This window comes from Tenebrio molitor, chromosome 3 (genome assembly GCF_963966145.1).
Source record: "Tenebrio molitor chromosome 3, icTenMoli1.1, whole genome shotgun sequence".
NCBI classification, from domain to species: Eukaryota; Metazoa; Arthropoda; class Insecta; order Coleoptera; family Tenebrionidae; genus Tenebrio; species Tenebrio molitor.
The window spans coordinates 24,918,900-24,944,398 of NC_091048.1; the positions used below are offsets into that span (position 1 = coordinate 24,918,900).

General features: G+C 39.8%; 1 protein-coding gene across 8 annotated transcripts in view; it reads right to left on the bottom strand.

The window, feature by feature from the left end:
• Positions 1-25,499, bottom strand: part of Rbp6 (RNA-binding protein 6) — a 357,340-nt gene that overhangs the window by 123,948 nt on the left and 207,893 nt on the right. For all 8 annotated transcript variants that reach the window (XM_069043038.1, XM_069043036.1, XM_069043041.1 and 5 more), the window contains one exon: positions 13,579-13,620. In XM_069043038.1, the coding sequence (XP_068899139.1) occupies positions 13,579-13,620 (42 nt within the window). The remainder of the gene's footprint in view (positions 1-13,578; positions 13,621-25,499) is intronic.

Here is a 25,499-nt window from a genome sequence, read left to right on the forward strand (position 1 = left end):
TATCGGGGTATTTCGGCATCTTTCTTGAAGAAACCACGTGTAAACTGCAGAATCTACTGCTGGGTAAAATGCTTGCTTTATGGTTTTTCTTTTACTTGTTTCGGCTTCGCTAGATGCAATAAATTGTTTTATTTTCTCTTTTTTCTTTTTAATATCCGAAATTGTAGCTTTTCCTACTCCATATTCTTTTGAAAGTGCTGTGACCGTTTGTCCGTCTTCGAGTTTTTGTAAAATGTTATACTTTTGTAACAGAGTAAGGGTACGATGTTTTCTTTTTTCTGCCATAATTTTGTGTAATAAAGCAACGATACTCTCACAAAGACGCACTTCTTGTAACTGAAAATGCATTCATTGTTTTGTTCTCCCCACTTTCTTCTAACAGCTAGTCAAAACAAACATGTTATGACGGTGTTCGGATTAGCGAATTTGAACAACTGGTTTTGTTCGGATTATAGAAACAAAATATTTGTTCGGATTACTGGAGTTTCGGATTACCGGGGGTTCGGATTATCGAGGTTGTACTGTATTCAATTCTCAAAATTTTCGTTTTAATCAGGAATATAACCACCTTTTTTTGACTTTTTTCAACAAAGTTGTGCCGGTAGGGAAAAATAGTATTGAAACCTTGTTAAGAAAGTGCCCTTGCAGGCCTTGGGCACTTACAAACCTCGCCTACGGCTCGGTTTATAATCTTTGCCTACGGTTTGCAAGAAAGCACTTTTTTACCTTGGTTTGGAATATACTACTTTGGATGAGCAGCCCAACGTATCAAACGGTCGCATCTTGGAAACAACTTATCGTACAAAATTTTTTGTACAAGAGACTTAATTTAAAACTGCAATATTGGTGTGAACAATTTTTACCCTAATAACAATTCAAATAATGTGTCAAAAAGTCATTTGCAGTCTGCAGCTAGAGATTGGACTAGGTCGGGACCTTCGCAGTGAAAAAAGCCGCCTAAAATGGGGTCGATTGAGCCGTTATAATGGCGGGCGGGGGCGGCGACGGCCACGTGATTTTTGAACGGGCGATCGGCTCACGTTCCCCCGACGTAACGTGTGTACAGCGGCATTGTCTAATTAGAAAGAGCGAGGCCAGAAGTTCGCAAATAATTTAACTTGGCTGCGAGTTATAAGAAACGCTAAAATGGCAATTAATCAAAACATCAAGATTGGATAAAGTTAAATTAACAGACTTGCCAAGAATACAGGACCAGTTGTGAGGAGAGTGCGACCGACCTCTGCGCGGTGGCGTTCAGCGCCGTTGTAAAATAGATTTTAGGGTTGTTTTTAATTGGATTCGTCGGATTAATGGTTATACCCAGGGTCAGTAAATAAAAGATTTAATGGCGTATTTTCTTGGATGGAGTTTTAAGGCCATGAAGCTATTTCGAACATAATCCTCCACATAATTTCTTTAAAACGCAACGCCGGCTAATCTTTAATGCCATCTGTTGAAGCCGGGGCCGTCTCATGCCGTCCCCAGAGCTTCATTTCCAGTAATTCTCGACGCTATCGGCGGCACTTCCCCACGCATCGTTAACATATTATGTGAAGAGCATTTGGAATGAGTCGAATTAACGGCGCACCTAATACACCGACGGAAACGTTCCGTCTTTTGCAAATACGACTATTCCACTCTGACCGAGCTTTTCAAATGCAACGTCTGAATAAAACCGGTAATTGCTGAATTAATATTTGAAAGACTGCCAACTTGACGGGGAACGACGCCGAAGGAGCGAGCGAGACCACTCGTGCCAGCGCTGACACCCCACGACGAAATGCAACATTTGATGATGCCGCAGCTTTTCCGTTGCAACAGCCGCTAATTGCAACCCCCCCGAATTAAATTTTCAACCCACCACCATCTTGTAAACAAGATGCAAAACGGTACGAACCAATCTACGAGTCGACTCTGGTGTGCGGGACTGCAGTCGTAAACTCTCCCCCTAATTTTTGTTGATGTACGAAGGCATTACGGCGGAACAATTCCTCCTTTGTAAATCCCACGAAATAACGTTAATTTCCTTCGAAAAACTTTCCGCCCGCGATCATATTTCCCGTCTTCCCATTATATCCCCTGTAAATAAAGATGCATCAATCTAGAAAACGTGCATAATGAGTTGTGGAGAGAGAACCGGCGCAGTTTTTCATTATCTCACCGCATCTCGGTCGGTCGGTAAAGCGAAAAGGGGATCCCGTGATACCGGCAAGATTGTTTCGTCGAGAGAAGTCCGGGCTCTCCTTCAAGGTTCTCTCCTCTATTTAGATTTAACTGGAACACGTAATGGGAGGAGTTTGATTCCTGGGCTACATCCCGACCGGAACTTCCGGTCCCTAACGGCATATGTACATTCGAACGTCGTCGGTTTTTATTTAACCCAAAACGGGTAATTACAGTGATAGTGTTACTGTCGGCGGCACACATAATATATTCCCGCTATTAAATGATTTCTTCGCGTGCCGCCCGACTGCCGTGTAGTGATGTGTTTTAAATGGTCATACATTAACAGTGCTCGATTCTGAGCTTATGTGTTAGATCCCAATCGCTGAATTTGATAAATTTTTATCGTACGCATATAAATGTGCCTCATTAGAATTGCATTTGTCGTATCGGCCCCCATTGCCTTAGCGCGAAAAGTGCACCGCCAATTACCCACATCCGTTCCGTCCGTTTCCCTGATCGAATCCGGCCGGTACGGTGGACGAGTGCGCAATATCCGCGTCAGCCAAGTCATCCCGCGTCGTATTACCACCATTAACATAAAATATTAATGGTGGAACGTGGACCGTGGGACCGCCGTTCACAAAAAGAATGCCTTCCGGCTGTTGACGTATCGGACGTTTTTCTCGAGTACGAACAACAAAACGTCCAATGACAAACGACCGCGGAAGGACCTTTCTTCTGTTAACGTTGATCTAATCGACGGTACGGGTCGACCTAAAATCGTACAAGCCCAGATCCATATTGATTGTAAAGGCCGTACATTATTTTTACGATGACAAACATTTCACTCGTATGTACTTAACTCCAATATTGGATATGCGCTGTGTAAATATTTCTCTTTATTTGTCACTTGACTGCTTGTAAATACGATTTAGTTGATTAGTTTTGAATTTGAAAACGCTGGATCGTCGGCTCGTTACGACGCAACGTTCCCGGTGCGTTGCTCCTGCCGAACGGCACCCGACCCCTCCACTCGGATCGGTTAATTTCCGTGGTGATAAATTAAACTTCGACCGGCCGATAGATTTCTTGCGTATTTTTTTTTTTCGGCCATCCTTTCTGCCGGGATCCACTTTGTCCTGGTTCCGGTCCTGCGGTGATACGTACCGGGATAAAACGCGCGTATTTAAAAAGACGAATGGCGCCATTCCGTTGATTCACTTATCTGGAGGTCTTGTTCGGATCTCGACGGCCGCCTTTCCGAGACGAAATACTACCATGCAAAGCTGGTCCGGTGGCCATTAAAAAAAATCGACATGCTGCTGCTGCTGGTGCTGGGAGCGCCTCAATCATCCATTGATTTGTTGTTTTGTGCCTCCAATTCTCGGGTAAGGAAGTGGAATATCAGCATTCAGCATCGCGAAATATTGATAACCCGATCCTCCCGAGACTAACGGAAGCAATATAGCTCGACTGTCACCACCGGCTTCTTTCCATCCCTTTCAAGAGATACAATTCCATTTCCATTTTCATGGTGCTTGCTTGCATCGGATACCACCGCCGATATATACTGTTTTGTTTTCGAGTGGCTCATTTTGTCTTGTTTTTGATCGCGGTCCCGGAGATTTTTCAACTGTTTACGAGGACAGCCGGGTCGTCCCCGAACATTTCCGCCAGAAAACTTCCCACAAAATCAAAATTATTGGACGAGCCAGAAGAGAGAACGACTTGGCCGCGATGACGGTCGGAGCTTTTTAAAAACACAACTCCAACAAGTGTCATACTGGGGATTTTTTCATTAATCTTGCCGACGCCCCCGACCCTCTTGCCCAAATGTATAATACATACAGACAGACGAAAACAACGAAGAGGTCGCCGCGATAGAAGCGGCTTTGTATCGGAAGCGGCGCACTACATTATTTCTCGTTATCTGCTCGACGGTTATTACGCCCGGATAATCCGGCTCGAAGGACCGACAATATGTACCGAGCGAATTTCTTAATGAAAAGGTGCCCGATTCTGGACGATCGTGCAATCCACAGCTCGATAAAAATACGATTCCACACATCATCATTATTATTACTGTAGCGCCGTGTTCGCTCCTGGTAAGTTGGAAGGTCTGACTGTTCGCCGCTCACCAAGGCGATAAGTCCGGACTTTATTGCCTCGAAAACTCCTCCCGAACGGAAAAACGAGTGTGCATGCACGAATTTGGGCCAATAAAATCGCCCCCTGTCTCCGTCCTCATTATCCCATCGGTGCATCGGCTGTTCCGCATGCAACCGCTTGGTCTTTTGCACTCGTTGGCGTTTTCCGGAAGTGCACACTTCCCCATTCGACCAACAGTCGCATCTCTCGGACGAGAGAAAAACGAGAGAGAACACGCGATCGACGACTTGGTCGGTGTCCGTATCGACCAAACTCGAGAGGAAAAAGGTAGCTCTCTCTATATTGCGTATAAACATGTAACAATGTAGTCAATAAACGCGATATATCAGCAGTCCTTACGAGCCACAGCCTGGCGCTGCTGCGAATTACTACCCCTAATAAAACACCGCCTGTTCTGATTACAAAACACAATAAAGAGGGAAACAGCTGGACGGACCGGGGGTGCGACAAGTCGACGGAGACGGGCCCGGACCCGACCCGGAAACGTCCTCGCTATAGATTCAATTAGGCGGTCTCCAGTTCAAGGTTTCGGTGCACTAGTGAGTGGGTGCACTCTCGGTAATAAATGATAAATCCGATTTGCCATAAACAGGCGGAGACTGCACTGAATTATCCATGAAAGTGGAAACTTAGCACGTTAATCAAACTGAATGGAGATGATGTGTCTGGGGGAGGTTTTCAGTAATCGAAAATTGTCTGATCCGTTACCGACGGTGGTGGTTACCGTTCGAGCAAAAAGAATCATCAAGGCATGTGAACATTTTTTCTTGCAATTCTGGAGGTTGCGAATAAATTATCTCTTCGGAGAAATGTTGATTTCCGGTGAATTATGAAATATCAAACTCACCGGAGGAATTTTTGAGAATCGCAAATTATTAAATACAAAGAATCACGAGAAGACGATCTTTTTCACAAGTTGAAACCTTCTCCTTGTAAGCCAAAATGTTAAGTATTTCTGGAAAGTGGAGACCATTTAATTTTAACAAGGTATCATAACAAGTGTACTTTGGAGCTGGTGCCAAAGGGTTAAATTCAATGAAGTCATGGTTTTACCTTCGTATGTTATTTCAACAGAAACGAACAGCCACCTTTTCTCCTAAGAAATCTTCTCTTGACAAACCTCCCTTACGTTTTATTCAGATTTCATGGAAACATCTATTATTCCAAAGATATAAAAAGAAGGTACCACATGTAGCCCATGAGAAAATCCAAGACCTCTACCTACTATCTCTGATGTGATACAACTTTTCAAAATGAATTAATTTTCGTTTTCCAACGAAGACAAAAAAAAGTAGAATTTTTAATTGACAGCCTATCGTGCCACTCGAGAAAACTTACTCCTTGAGTGTGATGCTGTTAAAAAAAATCTCGTAATTCATTTTTTACGTTATGACAAGAATCCTGAACAAATCTTGAGTGGATTTGGCAAAAAACAGATTTGCAGAAACGATTCACATCCATTATAATTGGATTTCTAAAAAATTGAATTGTGTTTTCATCTACTTGTTGTGAGTCACATTTTGAAATTTATTTCGTTTCACTCGAAACAGTGTTCTTATTGTTGATATAAATGAATAAAACGTGATTTTCTCAAATTAAGCAATTTGCAAATTCAAAATTCTTTGTCAATTTTCAATAAATTATTAATTATTATTAATGTAAACCGCATTTTAAATCAATCATGAGACATCTCGACATCCTTTTTTAGCAATAATAAAGTTTACTGTATGTTTCTTTCTGTTTTAATAAGCGGTAGATCCACATGATCCCGTACCACCTATACTGAAATCCTTTCTTCTTAAATAATAATTAAAAAAAAAAATCTCTTTCCAATTTTCCCTCCACATTCAAGTCTGTCATTCTCAGGTCAACTACATTTTTCAGCATCCACCAACCGTGCTTAAATAATTTCTTTGTAATGTCTTGCTTCCTTATGACATACTCTTTTGTATGTATGTGGAGCGACTTTTACAATGGAATTTTAATTCAGTGACGACAATAGTTATTTAAGGAAATAACACTTTACATCATAAGTATGCCACTAATTTTTCCACTACCTTATTATAACACTTAAAACTCTTCCAATACAAACTAAACTTTCTTAAAATTAGAGCACACTTGCCGTCACCCAAGGTTGCGTTTTATGAGCAGTTTATCTTATCCTCGCCGATTGTGTCTCGTTTTTACGAAGAATGGATTCAATCCGGTAGTGATTTTATGGAAATCGTTCTCCAACATATCTCGAACTCCTCGAAGAGGCTAAGTCGGCATAATTGGATTTATGGAAAATGATTTATTCAAAAAGTGGACGACGGAAAGAAATGCCAAAAAATCACATAAGCGTTTAGTGTTAAGAACAACGCTGGCAAACATCTGGAACCAGTTTTAATAATGTTAATAAATTAATAAATTCTGATTTCTTGGTAAACAGAAAGTCTAAATGCCTACTTTCTGTTGAGGCAGTAGAAATAGTTATTTTCATATGTCAGATTACTTTTCAGGCATGAGGCCGAAATTTGAAGCACGAGGCGGTAGCCGAGTGTTGCAAAATAGGCCGAATACCTGAAAACTGACAGCGCACGAATATTGAATAACGTTTTGGGCAGTCTCAAAAAAAATTAATTGATTGTAAATTTTGAGGTTATCTTTGACAGATATCAAGTTAGGTATATAAACAGAAAAGTTCAACGCTTTTTGTCATTCTCGAATCTACTTCTGATTGTAAATCCTTCAAGACACAACTTGGACAACCCAACATAACCATTTCTAAGCCTTACGTGTGCATTTCATCTATTCAAGACCATCCGTTATACGGTGCGTTCCTTTCGCACCTCGCCGTGTGAGTTCGCACATTATCCGGTTGAAAAACTTGCAGTTTCCATTGCGAAAAAACTCGTCGGACTAATTGTGACCGTCTTTTCATGCAGACGGACATTTTTCACTGGCGAACGTTCCCGTCCGAACAGGTTCCGCGTGATTAACAACTCAGAAACCGACTACTACTCTTTCTTCTTGGTTTCCCCTCCCCAGGATGGATGCACCACGCTCCGTAAAAACGATCCCGAGCCGTGTCTTTGGTAATGCTCGAATCGTGCAGGTACAAGTCTCGTAATTAATTCCCACCATCGTTTATGGTGTACGGCTGGGATTCGTCGCACACTTCATCCTTTAGTCATAACGGAGCCAGCCGCAAATGAACCCTAACCTGAACCTGCGGCTCCGGGAATGACAGGTACTTGTTCACGCACTTGGAATATGTTAGGCTAATTACGTTTACACGGCGAGACGTCGGATATAATCCGACTTGCACTATTCCGAGAAATTACCCCCGCGCTTCTATGATTATTACATTCATTATTTATGCGAGCTGTGCGGATGCACATTTCGATCCAGATAAAGTACCAGTACTGGATTCGTTTGTTCCAATCCACTTTGGCCGGGTGGTAAATTTTGTATAAGAGCGGAACAGGTTACCCAGTTATCGATCCCCGATCGATCGCCGCCCGCTCCGGTGCATCGCCTAATGGGTCGCAGCAGGCGCTGACTCCGGGGTCCTTCCCCTGACTTATGGCCGTTCCACGTCCGCAAAATGCAAAACAATTGTACAGTTATTGTCGAAATAAACGCTGAGCGGGTAGTCTGGCTCCGTTCCAGAGACGGAGCGAATTACCATCATATTACAGAAACCAACTGAGTGTGTCTTAATGCATAACACACTCCATGAAAATTCCGGCTCCGGCTTAATATTTTCACGGAAATGGCCTCTTCTCAAATTGCATTTCGATGTAAGCCCGCGTCTCTCCGGCAACGCCGAAAAAATTATACGCCCCCGTGAAACAACATCAACATTGCAAATTAAATTGTTTTCTGATTTGTGACGGCCGTTATGCAAACGACTTATCGGAAATAAATTAGGAGCCGCCCCCCGTCGCCGCCGCCGCCACACGTCCGTCCCGGGTCCGCGCGTGCCTTAATTAAAAACGGAAATGTTGCCTTTAAACAAACCCAAATTGAAAAACAAACGGTCGACGCTATTTCACCCGGTCTTTAACCGAAATATTATGGGCGGTCGCGACCCCTTCCCAAACTGGGAGCTTGTTAACGGGACCGGCAAAAAATCCAGACCGAACCGGGCTTAAATCGGGAGAGTATCGATCAGGCCAAACCGGACCGGATGAACTTTCTCAACTACTGAACCGCACTAAGCACTAAGCGAGTCGGTTTTGCTCCGCCGTAAGAGTGCAGACTTCAACTTTAATTAATTTCAAACGACGAACGCGGAAGAGACTTCTCGAAATAGTGTTGAGGTCGGCGCGGCGGCTCGTTCCCTCCAAAACGCGCCGCCGTCGCATCATTCAAAAACCGAGTCGCATGTTCAATTGTCCCCCCGAACAAAGACCGTGATGAACCCAATAACAATAATGACGTTTTTTTTTCCTCCTTCCTTCCTCCTCCTTTCCGACTCACGTGTCAGCAACAAAAGCGACTTATTTCTATGATTCTTTGTTTCTTTTTTTAAGATTCGCATTTCGGATGTCTTTGAGAAATTGCCGTCAAATTCATTAAATCACATTTTTTTCCCCTTTTTGTTTCGGAAATAGTCACAAATCGAGAGCGCACGCAATAAAATAATAAGTTGGAATGTCTTCTGACATGTCAAGTCACTATTTCAGTGAAAAGCGAAACGAGGGGTAGTTCCGGGGGTGAAAGGATACTGAGTCGCATTAAATCATCCGTCGAGGGGGACGTGCGGATTGAACCGTGCTGACGCTCAACACTTGATTGACAACGATCACGATTCCGTAATCAAATTTTCGGTTTCTTTGACCTCGAATCTTATGAAAACAAGTTACTTTACCTATGTCGAGTGTTATTGTTGTCCCAAGAATTGGCTATCATATGACAAACATCATTAACATACAACAACCCAGAAGAAACTTTTGTTTCGATGCGAGTCGTCAGCTAAAGTGAACCTTCGTCAACTTCTTTATCTTAACACAACCAGAATGATTTTCACAATTCGTGGAACTCTTCCTCAAAACTTGATGGAAATTGAGAAAGACCAATTAAGAACATTTCTATATTCCCTCTTGATGTTTGTTGGTAAAAAAACCTACTCGCAGATGTAGAATGTAAATATCTACAGCAAAACGCTTTGCTGTGAATAGCTTTCAATCCAAAATTTGTCACAAAGCTCATAAAGCTCTTCCCCCTTATTTGTTGATTGCCTGTAAGATGTAGGGAACGGACCCCTCTCCTAGTCACACCTTTGTGTTGAAAGGGAGAGAAAGTAATGATCCTTTTTGGTCTGAACTTCGTTCAAAAGACTTTCAGTGAGTCTGGAGTGATGATATCTTTTACCATTATCAGGTCCAAACTGCAATGGAAAATTCTCCACATTTTCCTTAGAAATACGACATTTTAAAAGACAAAGTAGTCTTAAATACAAGAACGTCATGAGTTGGAATCCGAATAATTTTCCAAGATGCCACATTTTGACTCAAATAATTGAAGATATCTCTTAAATGAGCTATTCCTCATCTTCACAGAATCACTCAACAAGCGTCTAGTTGTTTTCGTAGAAATACTCCTGTAAGGAAATTTTAGCTCAAACACCCTGCTGAAAATTTTTCTTCTGCTATGCTACACCTATAGCAGAAGACTTCCTTTTTGGTCAAACGTTTATTTCTTTAAACATGATTTTTATTTAATGAAATCGTCCAAAACTTTTTGAAATTTTATATCCAAGACATTTTGACGTAATCATTCCTTTCTAGAGAAAATGGTGCGTCATGATCAGGTAAGCTTTTTTTTACAAAGTCTACCATTGATGAACCATCACTACGAATAGAAAAGTCATCATCATTTTGCCACGACAGATGTTTTTTCTTCAAATATAACGTCAAAACATTAAATATGTCATCACGTCTGCTGTTTTTTTTTCAAACGCTAAGGCAAAGTCACTTTGGTGACTCATTCAAATCAGCAGAAAAATAGTCTTTAACATCTCCACATATGACCCATTTCATAAGGAAACTTCTTGAATACCACTAGTATTGTTTTCTCAATTTGGTTGTAGGTCGTAAAATTTTATGGTACTTTAAATTAAACATCTTGCGGGGCTTACAAATGCTATTTTACCACTAGTAAATAATATTTTAAGCAGGGTTGTATTGTACATTTTGCAGATTTGTATGGCACGCGCCACTTTTCAACCATTGTGCCCGTTGATCGCTCATAACAGGCAATAAAATTTTACGACCTGCAACGAAATTGAGAAAGCAGTACTACTTGTACTAACAATTGGCCCACACCGATCTTCTTGGTTGGTCTCGTGAAATTTTCACCAATCATGTGATTTCTTCTTTTACGATGAACCAATGGTATTGCTTAACTAGCTTCCTGGATTACTTCGTTTCTACAGATGCTCGTTATCAACAAAACCAGTTCTTGCCGAGGGGAACCAAAAGGTGTAAGCACCGAAATACCTTCTGATTTAGTTCGTCCATCCGTGGAAGGCGAAACCTTTCCGATTCGATTCCGTCGGTGGGCGTTCATCGCCGTCGTCTGGTCGTGGCCGGCGAAGGGTTGGTCGGACGGAGTCAGTTCATTTCCGTTCGCTTATTATAAAGAGAAAACGCACGCCAAATTTCAATTAAGGCCGCCGATTAAGTAAGCGCCGCTTATGAACAAAATAACTAAAGTCAGCTCCGACATAAATCTTCTGCCAGAATAACATTGTGTAGAATATAAGCTCCGGAGCCATGCTCTACTGTTGTAAAAGTGGAACGGAATTACGACGGAAACTTCGAGGACGCGATAATTTTATTACAGGTACGGGCTTGTTATGCCGGTAAGAAAGTGCTCATTAGAATTAGGCCCAACTTACGCCGCCGCCCTTGATGTATACGTGTTCGGTCGTTTTGTGTGTTGGCGTCTACTTGTGGAGCGCGGCGGCTTTATGGGGGCCCCGAGGTACGCAATTCCGCCCCAAAATTCTTATGCGCATATAAAGTCGCTAAATCTTTTACTCCGCGATTTGTATTTCAATACGGAATTTCGCCGCAAATTACCCCACACGATTTACATACGCCAAAGGACGAGAGCAGGACACCCTCAGGTAGAAAACAAAACGATCAAGAATCTGACCCTTCCAAGCTGAGTCAAGTCGGGCCAAATCGGGAGAACAAACTGGCGATGCGGTACTAACTCGTACTCGAAACTGTTGTTTTCAAAATTTCCAATACGACATTGCTGAGTTGAAAATGGAGTCCTTTTGGTCGTTTCGGGGCAAGTCAGCAACTCGCAAATAAGTTAGATTCGGCAATTTTTCGCCGTCTTCTTAATTTAATCCTGGGTCGGGAGCTTTCGTGGTCCTGCGGCTTTGTTTTAATTTTTCGATGATCGTGCGGATCTGGGTGTGTTGCGTAGGTGTATTGTTTGGATGTCGGGGTCCCGGCCATATATAAGCGCGTCCTTTTGCTCGAATCCGGAATCCGGAATTAGGTAATATATTGCAGCTGTAGTTCGCAGCACCTCAGAAATCCGGGCTTCCGAAGTTAAGAAGAGCTCCCAGTAAACAGCCGCTATGCGGGCCACTCTGTTTCATCTGCTTAATGACGTTATTTTGCGCTTAATTGTAATTGTGTTAAATTTGTGAAATTAAACCAGTGCGCTTGGGAACTCCCAGCTTAACTTGTTGACGGTTTTCCATTTTGTCGGGGAACGAGCTCTCGTCCCCGTTGTAATATATCGTAATTAAAAATCTACAAGTCTAATTAATATTGACAAGAGAGGCGCCGGAAGCTGCCGAGTTTTCAAATAATCTAATATTTGGTCTTCCGTGAGCTCGGCAGCACCGACATACAAACGACTTCATAAACGGGCGACGATTAAACGACTTTTATAAATGCTTTCATTACGCTAAGTGGAAAATGGAAAAGCCGGTGCATTTTTGCTCTCCCCCTTTTTCTTCCCGTGACATCCAGACTACTTCTTTTCAAAACTTTTCCATGTACTCACGAGTAATTATAATTGCGTCACTTTGTCGCCCCGGTCTGACGGGTTCCGTCTTCGAGACGGTAATACATCTGGAAATTTTAATTCGCCCCCTTTTTTACCGCCCTCAACCCGCCCCCAAGATTAATCATTTTGGGAAATGGAAAATCTGCCAAGGCCCCCGAATTAACTTTGTATCACGACTTAATTCGACTGTTCCCGATTGTCACGACGTCTGCGATACCCTCGTGTATGAATACTGATGGCCCTGATCAAAACCGGGACCGGGAAATAGGCTAGAGACACCCAGTCTCGTTACCCATCTCGCGATTTAATCAAACGTACCCAGGATTAATGCAACACTGCAACAAGTTACCAAAACCCAATTAAAATAATTACCAAGTATGAAAAGCCTACACGCCGGGATTATCTCTCTCGGGGTGGAGACTTCGCATCTGTTTGCGACGAAAATAACATCTTCGACGAGTTTCGCGCGAAACATCCTTCGCACTGGTGCGCGCAAACTTTTCTTCGCCGCTGCAGCCTCTCTCTATTTATAATGTGCACAAAACAACCCGCCTGCTGCTAAATATTTTGCCAACATAAATACGTCACTTTCCTCGTTCCACGCCAAATAAACTCGACCCCACTTGAACCACCTGATAAAACTCCACTGAATTTATTTAAGAAGTGCTCCTATAAGAATACGAACACAAATAAAGAATGGAAATTGTAAATTTATTTATCAGAGATGTGTTTATTCTAGCGTGGTAATAAATCTCGACGAGAAGCTAAATCTTGGCCAGCTGTTCAGTCTTTAGCTCAAAATTTAACGCGACTCTTTTTAGCGAAAATCTGGATCGAATCGAGCTCTCCAAGAAAGTTACAAATTTACTCTGGAGAAGTGTTGACTGAGAGAAGTGAAAGTGACTGTTTTCAATATACAAATTCTTTTCATAAAATCGAATTTCAATTATGCGTGAGCGAAAGACAGTGAGCGAAAGTGAAATTTTCACCCACTTTCTAGGGAAGTATCGAACAAAATAATCTTCACAGGGTAGTAAACGTTATAACTTGAATATTTTCCTTAATGATATTTAAATTGTTCTCAAGTTGGAATAACCTCTTTCGTTTTTATTATTCGGCGCAGATCGCGCGCCCCACGAATGTTTCGTCCATCGAGAAAAAGTAAAAAAAAATCCACCCCTCGTCGCAAGCCGCAAAAGAAAACACAAAGGTACTCACCTTTGGGTGTGCTCTTCTCGGGAACGCTACTTTGGGGTCAATCTGCAAAGAAAAGAGAAACGATTTATTAAGGGAAGGTCCTAGAATTAGGCAAATAACGGCAGATATAAAAGTAAATAAAAAGGGGGTCTCCTTAATTATTCTGCTTGTTTTACGAGTGGCAATAAACGAATTGCTTGAATTATTCTGTTTCATTTCCTTCCGTCTTCGAGTCTAACGGGCGGCATTATGGGCAATCAAAAGACAGCATTTCCAGCACCACACCACGCAAGACACGCGCCTCCCCGCCGCCTCCCTTCTCGCAACCCCTTCGCACACTCACACACGCGCGTTTAAAAAAAATCCCACCCGGGGCGACCCCGCCCCCCGCAAATGGCCCCAGTAATGCGAATCCGGCAACACTTTTAAGAGGCGTTAGTCGATCGCACTTCCCCCGATTTCGGATTCTTTGTATAAAATAAAGTGACTATTTGAGGAGTTCTCATGGTAATATACGGTCCGACCGGGAACGTTCGGCACATTGATAATAACAATCTCGGGAAATGGGTGAGGCACATATGCCTGTGGGGCGGCCGGGAAGACCCGGCCAAATGAAATCGATGAGATTGTTTCGGGATTTCGAATAAATTGCGGGGAAAAAAAAATAGAAAGACACATTAAAAGGGAAGTCGGTTAAAAAATGAGTCGGCGGGCCGGAGAGCATTGTTTCAAGAATAAAAGCGATCGAGGGGGGACCAAACAACGGGATTAAAACGCGTCCCGGACACAAAGAACTGATGCGTGCTGACTTATGGCTAACGAGTTTTCGGGCAGGGGAGCGCTGCTTTCGTGCTAAAAAAAATATATTTATTCCCATAATTCCCTGCATAAATAATGACGAATTCTTATAGATTCGGACGATATCCTCCGGATAAATCCGTATAAATTATATCATGTTCTCCGTTCGATACGCCGCGTCGCAAAAATAAATTCACGTCGGACGTCACGCGCGATTTTCGAAAAGCCGACGCTAATTCGGCACAGATTACCCCCGGTGGGCTCCCGATACCACCGATAATGCCCCAATAATCTCTCCCGTTATCAGTCTTAAAATTTAAATGTGTAATGCAACGCTCCCGGCTTTGTTATTATCAATTATAACAATTACAGCGTATTCGCGTGTTTTATGAACCGTTACGTTACAATTCATGTAATATGCAAATGTTCGAATGTGTTAATATTTAAATTAAAATAATTGCCCATTTTATTAAACCATTAGCTTATCGTTCCCAGCTGAACATACACATCTGAATTTAAAATGCATATTGATCAACTAATTAAAATTGTCAACACGAGACATAGCCCACGCTGTAAAATTGCTAATATTTCTGTTAGATACTTTTATTATTATTTCTTTAATTGAAGATTAAACACGGTTTGATAACGTCATATATTTTTTATTTTAAATATCACTGCCAAATACTCTCATTTAATTTTTCCTTCTAATGTCTATTTCTCTGTTTATTTGTTTGTCTAAAAATAATATGTGAAGTGCAGCAAATGGCAAAATATAAACAAATTTTGAAAAAAGCGTGTTTGGAGGAACTTCCTTCAAGCACCAATACTAAATTTTAAAAATTTATTATTCCCTGCTATAAATGACAATTAACAAATAGTAATTGCTGCTTAATAGTCGTGTGTTAAGCAAAGAATCTCTCTCTAAATGGCTTTAAAAAATGTCCACTCAACGAATTAATATCGGGCCTTCAAATATATATATATATATATTTAGAGTAGGCGTAGGCGACATTCTAATTCGGTTAACAGTGTAAAGTAATTTTTTTGGTAACCAATTATTCTCCGGACTTACACAGGTTACATAGTAAGATTTTTCCCAATTTCACATTGTCATATTCCGTGGAGGGGAAATAGGGAGAATGCACTACAAAAATTAAAAATATTTTCTAACCTAATTTTATTTCGTTAAAATGTCAGACGTTTCTTGTGTCATTTTCTACGCTGGAAAAATGTTGCAAACAATTGAATTTCCTGAGGTTGCTCTAAATATAAATTTATTTGAAGGCCCTTAGTTAGGTACAGAAAATTGCTTTGAAGTTAAGTGTGATTTTATTTAGGTAATTTTTTTATTATTAAATTATACTCGTATTATTGGATTACAAATAATGAGAAAATATAAAATAATACTGTACATATGTCCCAAAAAAAGAAAATAGTACGAAACAACTAGGACCTCAATAGGAAGTGAGCTATTATTTCCCTAGGAAGTAAAACTAAAATACCAGGTTGACATTTCTCAACAAATAAGTTAATTAAAAAAATACCGTTCTTGGTAATTTATCAAAAAATCTGAATTCGCTTATTTATTAACGATTTCAAATATTTTCCTTAATAACTGGAATAACATTGTCGATTTAAAAAAATTATCGAAATGCCATCTTTTACATATTAGGAAATAATATACTGCGTTGCAAAAAAATCAGAACACTAAGTGTTTTTTGAACGATTTTAACGAAATTAACAGAATTAGCTAAACTTAACGAAACATATCGATGATAAAAAATTTAGATGTCTTGGTTTTTATTTGGATAATTGATTAATTTTTTGTTTTTATCTTTACGAAGAACTGTTTTTCTTTTCCTATAACTGCTTTTATAGAGACACTGTATGTATATGGCTAGTCCTGCAGCTCTGCACTGACGTCACTTAAATTTAGCAACGCAATGAACAATGAAAATTGAGAAGTGACAAGAGATTTAGCTTGATGCGAACGGTTTTAGCGGGATGCTAACGCGGACGATTTTGGCGTCATGCGAACGCGAACGATTTTAGCGTGACGCGTGCAAGTAATTCACTGCCCAGGAATAAAATGTATGCGGTGTGCCTAAAGAAAAAAGAATAAGACAACTTTTTCAATTTAGAATCTGCACAATCATAACGAACAACATTCGTCGATTAATTTTACCTGCTCAGTACTGGTACATAGCAGAAATATCAGAAATGATCCCGTGCAAAAATGACTCCCCAACGTATAATTACATCAGAAAATATGTGCAAAGATTCGTAAAATGCAATTAGTAAATGCTCCACATTCATTTTCTTTGTGTTCTCTTTGTAACGGCAACTTTGTTAATTTAACAGTACTGTTGTTAGTTACACAACTAAATATGTGTGTGCATGTCCCAGTTGTTTGAGTTCCACATTTCTATTATTTTATTCATCTAAACTAATTTGCTTTTAATTCGCTCTCGGTTTTATTTAACTACACTGGAATATCTCACTTAACGACACCGTTAAATCGAAAACTAATTGCAACAAAATGAACACCCCGACAATGTAACAAATCACTCTTTCATTTCGCCCGCTCGACGGACATTTTTTCCGCACTCCACACTCCGACACCAACTGCAATTTCGTCCTGAGCTTTTCATCAAACGCAAAACAGGACAGCGCGATCCTTTCTTCCTTCAGAAAACTGCACCGCCACATCATTTCCGTCGGGGACGCAAATGGACTTTTGCGTGGCCACCGCGTCGGCCAGATTTGAGAGAAAAAAGCGCGCTTTGACGTAACGAGTGGTAATTTCCGTGGGTCGCCCGGTCCGCGCCCTTTATTAAGCTCCATCGGGGCGTAAAAGTGAATTTCAAATGATCCGATGAAAAGCCCAGGTGACCCTAGGGGAGAGATCCTCTCCCCGACATCGATCAGATTAACGATGTTATATTAATGGTGTTTTCGATGTCCGATCGGATTCGTGAGTGGTGTTTTTTTCGACTGGCACGTAAGTCCGTCCGGTGCGGCGACACACGTGCACTTTGGGGTGGCTGGCTTCTCCACTTACCCCTATCTCGTTTCAGCCGCCCATCCGGCATGCAAAGCCCGCCAGAACTCTCGCTAAGCTGATTTAAAACCATTCTCTTTGATTAAAGGATTCCACCAGCCACACACGCTACGTTCTGTCGCTGTTTTATTTATTACGAGATATGTTTGCCTTTGAAACTGAAACGTTTCCAGTTAAGGCTTTTAAAAGAATATTCGGCGGCGGCTCCGGTGACGTCCACTCTCTCGTAAACGAGTTAAAAACAACGGTGAACGTCAATTTGTTTTTCGGAAAAAAAACCGAGACGCAAAAATGTATTTACATCACGTTTAATCACCCTAATTGGGGGTAAGTTTTCTTTTATCCCGTGAATACACAGCACTTTGTGGCCCTTTAATCACATTATCTCGGGCGAGAGCGAGAGGGGAAGGGGTGGGATCTTTCTCGAGTCCGATTTTTCGTATAAACGCGAAAAAATTCCCGAGGAAGTAAATATCATTTATTAATTCCATTCGTGGCGGAAAGCTGAGGAATAATAAAAACCGGCAATAAAACATATAAAAATCCGGGGCCGGACAAATATAGCGATCCATTTTTACAACCGCCAGTTAGTTATAAAAAGGCCGACATTGATTGAACTAGTCGTTTTCTGACTCGAACTGGCCGATTCAAATCCGGACCGAGCCGGTTAATTAAAACGGTTCCGGACGGATGCACGCCGAGTCGCGAGTCCGGGTTCCGGGGTCACCTTAAAACGGAACAATTGCAAAAAGACGAACTATCGCGGCGGCGAGTATTTAAGTTATCGGGGCTTTCCACGCGGCCGGTTCCCAAAATTAAAATAATAATAAAATTTTAGAACAACGGGAAACTAACTAAAGGGAGAACAGTCGCCGCCGCCGCCCTCACTTATCCTGACAGTAAAATAAAAAGATAAAGTCGCTCTCTTTCAAATTTTTATTACTTAAAACGTCATTACGCGCATAATGAGATTTCTTTTGACTCGAACGAATTTATCAAGTTAAACATTGAAACTTTTTAACACAAAGAAATAAAATTACGGCCGCCGATAATTGCGTCTTGTGTTTTTTCGCCCCCCGCTCCCCCCATCATTCGGATAAATCAGTTTGAATAATATTAGACGGAGGTTTTACGACGCAATAAACTCGCAGTTTAAAACACGTCCTTATCATTTTCAAACCCACTTCACCGGTCTCTTTATCCGGTTTTTCTTTGTCGGGTCCTGGCGCGCTGCACTTCTTTGTGCTAAAATGTACGACGGTGTGCATGATTAAAAAGCCGAGCTTTCTTTTATAACAGTTTTATTTTTCGACGAACACTTACGGAGAATACGTAATTAACGATCAATTTCAGATAAAGCGAACAATGCACCTTTTATTTGCCCACCGACCGGCCGATACGATCTGCACCTGGACGCGGCGCGGCCATCTTGCGCGCCCCGACAATAAAACAAAAATCGCACCCCCGGCAGCAAGGGCGTCGATACGACGAACCGCCACCCGACAATTTAAAACCACCCACGAGGCTCTCCTCGCACATAAATTAACTCGACTCTCTGGCACACTTATACATCAAGTTCAGAGCGCTAAAATAACATTTCATTCATGAGACCGCGATAATTTATTGGGACAATACACGCTCCGCCATGAGTGAAAGAATTCGGAACGAGGAGGGATTTAGAGCGAGCTTCCTAAGCCCCAGAGGGTTCAGAAGAAACGACGGTTTTCCCCTTGTCTCCGGGTTTTGTTGCGCGAAAATTTTGCATTTGGACAAAATTTCGACTGCGCCGGAGGAATATATCAGCCTGGCGGCAGCGCTCCAGATGGGATCCGGGCGGCGGGGGCGTCAAGCTTATGGAAAAAAAACGACGTTTTCGGAAAAATGCAACCGATGCAAATGCATACTCCATGATTCTGACACAAATCAAGTGAAACACAACAAGGTAAGGCACGGTCTCACACGATAAGATACATAGTTATACCGTGCGATCGAAAATTTAAAAAATCGAGATGGTCATAATTAATACATTTCAGTTGGCAGCACGTAACTGTCATTCCGGACTTTCAAAGCACTTATCAACAACTTGTCTTGATTATTTTCCCGAATTAATGCAAGTGATTACTGATAACTGCAATTTAATTGATGTCCCGACTTTGCGAAGGTCATTTGAAAACATGAAGCGAAGAGAGTAGCATTATGTTTGAAAGCTGAAGGCCGAGCTGAAGGCAGACATTTCGAACATTTACTCTAGTTCGTAAATACGATTGGAGCTCTTCATGATTCTTTTACAATCGACAGGTCACACATAATGCACACCTTTATGAAAATCAAGATTTCAACCTTCTCAAAATCACTAACCTAACTTTTAAGACTGGCATCTGATAACTGAAATTTTAACGAATTTCCAACTGAAATTTTTGGTCACAGCTAACTCTAATTCTTTTTTCGATCTCACGGTAATATAATAACATAATGAAGTTACTCGTACCGTTAGATTATTTCTAGATTTTATTAATTCGAATAAATATTACTCCTATTAGGTATGTAATAAAAATACACGTCTACACGACGGTAAAAAAACACAAAATCGAAAAATTTCTTGAAAAACAAAACAGCAATATTTTTTTAAATTTTTCTTGTCTACAAATATACATAGGTATGTATTTACAAAAAAAAAAAAAATTATATTAAACCAAAATACTTTTAAATAATAATTGGAAATCGGAGTTTCCTTATTTTAAAGTTTCTACAACACGCTTTCCTGATTTTTAACAAATATTCTTTGTAACTAGCAGTAAATCTACTGTTTATCCTTGTCAGGAACTTCTAAAGTTTGTAAAAGCACGTTTTCTTAAATTGAAGCTTTCGAAGCTCTTCGTCACAGCGTTCCCAGTTTCTGCTAGACCAAATTATAAAAAAATAAAATGAAACAAGGAATTCTGTTTCTCCTACTGATCAGAGGTTTCTAAATTGTAGAAAACCACTTTATTCAAAATTTTCACATTTTGAAACCGTTTCCGATTTAAATGGAGATCTTTTCTTGCAATAATGTTGGCCAATTTCCGATAAAATTTAGAATTTTGTGTTTTGTTTACATATCAGACATTTTTGAACTCTACAAATAACTTTTTTCGAAAAACTCTAATTTGTAGACCACTTGACAAAAACTTATTAGAGGCTCCTGCAATTTGTAACATATCTTTTGTTCGATACCTTCCTAGTGAGTCTGTATCCATAATTGCCAGTGGGTGAAGGTTTCTCTTTCGTTCACTTCAATTTCGCGCATCATTTTTCGCTCACTGTCTTTCACTCACTGGTTTTCATTCACTCGTAAATTTTTCCAATTCTTTCTAATAAAACGTAATTTTGATTCTTTAGGCAACTTTTGGTACCTCGCAGGTGCTCTTCCAGGACATCATCAGAAACATATAATTATTCTTCATAATTCATTTTCACAACGTGCACACAATCACTTTATTAATGTTACAGAACTTTTTTTTATTTTGTATTTTATTTTTGTCCACAGCAACAAATCCGTCCAAAAATGTGTATTTTTATTTAAAACTTTGAATACAAAGTTACAGACTCACTTTCTAAGGAGGTATCGAACAAAACCAAATACAGCACTCGAGAGTAAAGCCGCTTTCGTTCACTTGAATTGGATGGAACACACAATTCGCGTGAACGAAAGCTTTGCCTTCCTCACTCACTACTGTAAATAACTAATAAAAATTTCCGATTTTAAATGAGACTGTTTCTTGTTTTTAATTATTCAAGATGGTCACAATCCTGGTGGCGCATTTTGATAAACCTAAATGGAACTAAATAAGTATTTTTGTTCTTTTTATTTATCAGAAGCTTTGGAATGTTGTAAAAGTGAGCAAAATTTGTCCGTTAGAAATATATGTTGAAATTATCAAAGCAATAAGTGATTCCGTATGGTATAAAGTTGAAAGCAAAACAAAATAAGAGAATCACTAAAAAAATTGGATAAAAAAGTCTTATACAAGATCCAAGACAAACAAGAATTAAAAGCAAATACAAAGCAGCATAGATATTGCAGTAAATAACTGTCAGGAGTACAAATAACTACGGTCTTGTTTAGACGTGAAATCGTATTTTGCTTTCGGAGATAAAACTGTGCAACTTTCAAATTGAGGAAACAAGAAAATCGTCTTCCACGAATTCAAATCGAACAGAGAAGTGAACTACCGGAAAAATTATCTCGCAAATAATTCAAATATCGACAGCGGTCACTGTCGAGAACGGTTCGGCATAGCTGACAGAAATCTCAAACGAATTCCACCAAATGCCAAGTGGAAATGCAATTCACGGGTGACACAACGGGAAAAATAAAACCTCCAACCGCTAACTCGCACAGTAAATGTAGATAATGCAGTTTAGAACGAGCCGAAGCTCCAACTTTCCAACAAAGTTAATAAATGATTTTTAATAAATCCTAATTACCACCGATTAATTCAGCTCCTGACCCGCTTTCTAATCTAATTTCGGGCAAGGTGAAATTATGAATAAACAAAATCCCAAAGTTGGGAGAAGTGGTTCGAAACTTCGTCCACCGGAAATAATAACAAATCGGTTTGGATGACGCGATTGTCGCACTCGTCCTCCAGACGTGTACCGTGACAGTTGAAGGAGTCGTCCTGGAAATTGAAACATTTTATGGACCACTCGGCGAATTGTGAATATGTTAATGAAATTTAAATTGAACCCCGACGCGGTTTTACTGCGACCGACATTTTATATTTTCCATTAGAAAAAAAAAAGAGACGAGAAATGATTTTCAGCTCGACGTCGCATCAAAAATTTAATGTGGAAAAATTGTGTGGAGCTCATCGAAAAGTCAAAATAAAAACCGACCATTCGTGCAGAATTGGCCTTGTCCAAATAAAGTTAATTCGGCATTTAAGTGTAAATTTCGTTTCGGGAGTATTTTCGAATGTATAAAAGGTTTGAATCCCCAGTGTTGCCCTCAACATAATTCGATTAACAAAGGCCCCGGGTAGAATCTTTTCATGTCGCTCATATGCAAGCAAATTTAATTGGTGTCTTGTTCCGGCGCACAACAAACACGTTTCTGTACTCTGGTGGGGCCACTTTCGACACCTGTCCCGGACACACCACCCCGATTCCTCCGTTTTTCCTCCGGGGCCCCGGAGCAAACGAATTTAATTCGGTTATCGGATACGGGAACGGCGGCGACGTTAAACCTCAGAAAGTGGTGATCTGGTGGAACTGATAATTGAAATGATATCCTATTCAAATAGAGAGGAAGAATTTAATTTAGACTGTTCGCCATTTTTTCAAATTGATACACGGTTCACTCGGTCGGTATACGCTCTCTCGCAATTATTTTATCCAATTACGGCAGTATCGGATGAAATGCTCTCGTATCGAATCATTCCGGATTCAAGAATGGCGTACAAGTCCACTACAAATTCGTTCCTACAATTCGCTAATGAGCGTTGCGCGCCACCAAACCCGACGTTCTTATGCTTGCTTCACCCTCATTAACGACCTTCGTTCGTTGTGCGAATAATTTCGCTAATTAATTGCGAACCGTCGATAGATTAACGCCTTCGACGATCGCTCGCTGCCCCCCGACTCCCTCCAAAAAAAAAAAAAAACCAAACACGATTCTCACCCCCGAAATTGAACACAACCAGGATGAACCATCAAAGCGCCAAATGAAAACAATGCAGGGATGCATAATAGTATATTAAAAGACAAGTTTCATAAGACCAGTCTTGAAGCACGAATTTAAGATTAAAAAACGAGTGGCGTAGCCACGAGTTATTTTAAAGAATGAGTGCTTCAAGGTCTTAGGAAACGAGTTTTTTATACTATTTTTTGTAATTTGCCCTTTTTAAGTCGTTTTTGAACAAAAATGTTTACTTTCCTCGATTTAGGGATTTTTGTGGCGGTTGGTAATGTTTTAATTTTAAAATTTAAAATTTGATCAAGTCTTCAAAGTCGCCTTTTGTTTTATCCAAATTCTGTCACAAAACACGAATATGGAAGATAATCTTTCATGTACGTCCGCTGAAATATGTGAAATTGCCAAAAATACGGTCGCGAATTTGTTGCCTGATAAATCCTGATAAATAATTCTTTGCACATTTTGTAATTTAAACTGACACGCATGACGAATCAAGCTATGCCAACCTAAAAATTTTCGTAAAATGTTCCGTGAAATAATGGCTATAAAGACATCCCAGATGATGACGTCGCGTTCGTTAATATGGCTATTAGAGAATCAAAATGGAGGCAAATTACAAAAAAGAGGTTTTAAGGTCTTCAGTGTCGTCATCTGATATCCAGAGCTGTTGCAAGTGCATAAGATGAAGTGCTTTTCATCACAATGAACTTGAACTTCCTGAAAAGCTCGTGCCTACATGTATTAACGTGTTTAATTAAATTACGAGGAAGAGTGTTCCTTTAAAAGCACATATAAAATTTTATAAATCACTAGATTTGATTTGATTTTTATTTGATCGTTACTTAACTAACTCCTTTTGAAGGGGTATTCCAGTCTAGAATAGGAAATTTTATCTTTTTCGTTTTCTTTTTAAACTATAAAACTTTTACTGTCCGTCTTTTGTGTACTATTTTATTACTGTCCTGACATAATATACCTACACATTTTTTTGAACAAATAAAATTACCATTAAGCTTGTCATAACTGATTAGATACATCCATAAAAAAAAATCCCAAGAGGCTGCCATGATTTCAGCAGTTCTGCTCATCTCGAGAAAAGCACCGAATAAATTTCTTAATCAGTATAAGTGTGCCGGTACCAAAGAAATAAATACATAATTTAACAATGTGAAAATTAACAATTGATTTTTTTTGGTTCTTTAACGTTCGCGGCCCAAAACAGATAATTTTGAATTAAGCCAGCCATTGTGAAAGATATAGTTTCCAGAAAAATGCCCCTCAATGTAATCTATATTTTAAAATCCCTAAATTTTAGGAATTTGTTGATAATGTTTTAGAGATGCATTTTCGAAACTCTAGTTTAAAAAAAAAACGCTAGGTCCAAATACTCCGCAAATTTCAAATTTTAAGTGCTTTATTGAATGTTTTTTGTCTAAGTTTAAGGTGTCTTACCTAATTTTTTGTTATTGGAAAACAGTTTTTCAGTAATTGAGAGTAATTTATATGTTAATTGTATATTGTTAAAACATTTTTTCTTCAAACGTCAGTAAAATAAGACATTATACTGCTGGACTGATAATGCTAAAGTGTCACATTGCCACGACATCTGACGAGCTGACGAGCGAGGAGCGGCAGACAAAGTTATTATCTCCGCTGACGAGTGGCAGATAAAGTAAACTAGCTAAATCATTAGAAATTCCTAAATCAAATTTAAAAAAATTCGTTTCTGAATCTGACATATTGAAAGCTGAAATGAGTAAATAAGATTTAATCAAGAAACGACCCGCCTCGGCACATAAAACTTCATTTTTGCTCCTAATAACATAATACGAGTATACTATTATTGCTGCTTTAAGAAATAGCTACATTGCAATTCTTCAAAGCAGAGCCTCAATGGTTCATCATTGAACTTGAAATTTTAGAAGAGTTGATAATTTGGAAATCTTATGTAGATTTTTAAGGCATACAAAATTCATTGAAAACTGTATAAAAAATGAAAAAGTGAATTTGCTGTTAGCTAATTTCAGAATTAGTGTTCGTAAGCTTTTTGTTGATGTTTAAATTATTCTTAAAGCAAAACTGCTAATTCAAGGACGTTTTAAAAATAAATAAAATCAATTAATACGTAGTAACAAAAAAAGAGAGGAAAAAAGTAAGATTAACACCATTTCGATTTAGAAGAGTACAGTGTAGGAATGAAAAACCGAATGAAAATTGTCCCTGTATTAAAAGGATTTGGAAAGATCCAACGAAAGCATAGAATAACTTTCAGATTTGTAAAACTGCACGTATAAGTACTTGTGTTGCAAAAAATCGCGTTACAGTTGAAGTACGAGTACCTACAGTCACGGCCACGGAATTTCGTCAGTCGTTGCTGTAAAACAGGTTCTAAATATTTCTAACCCC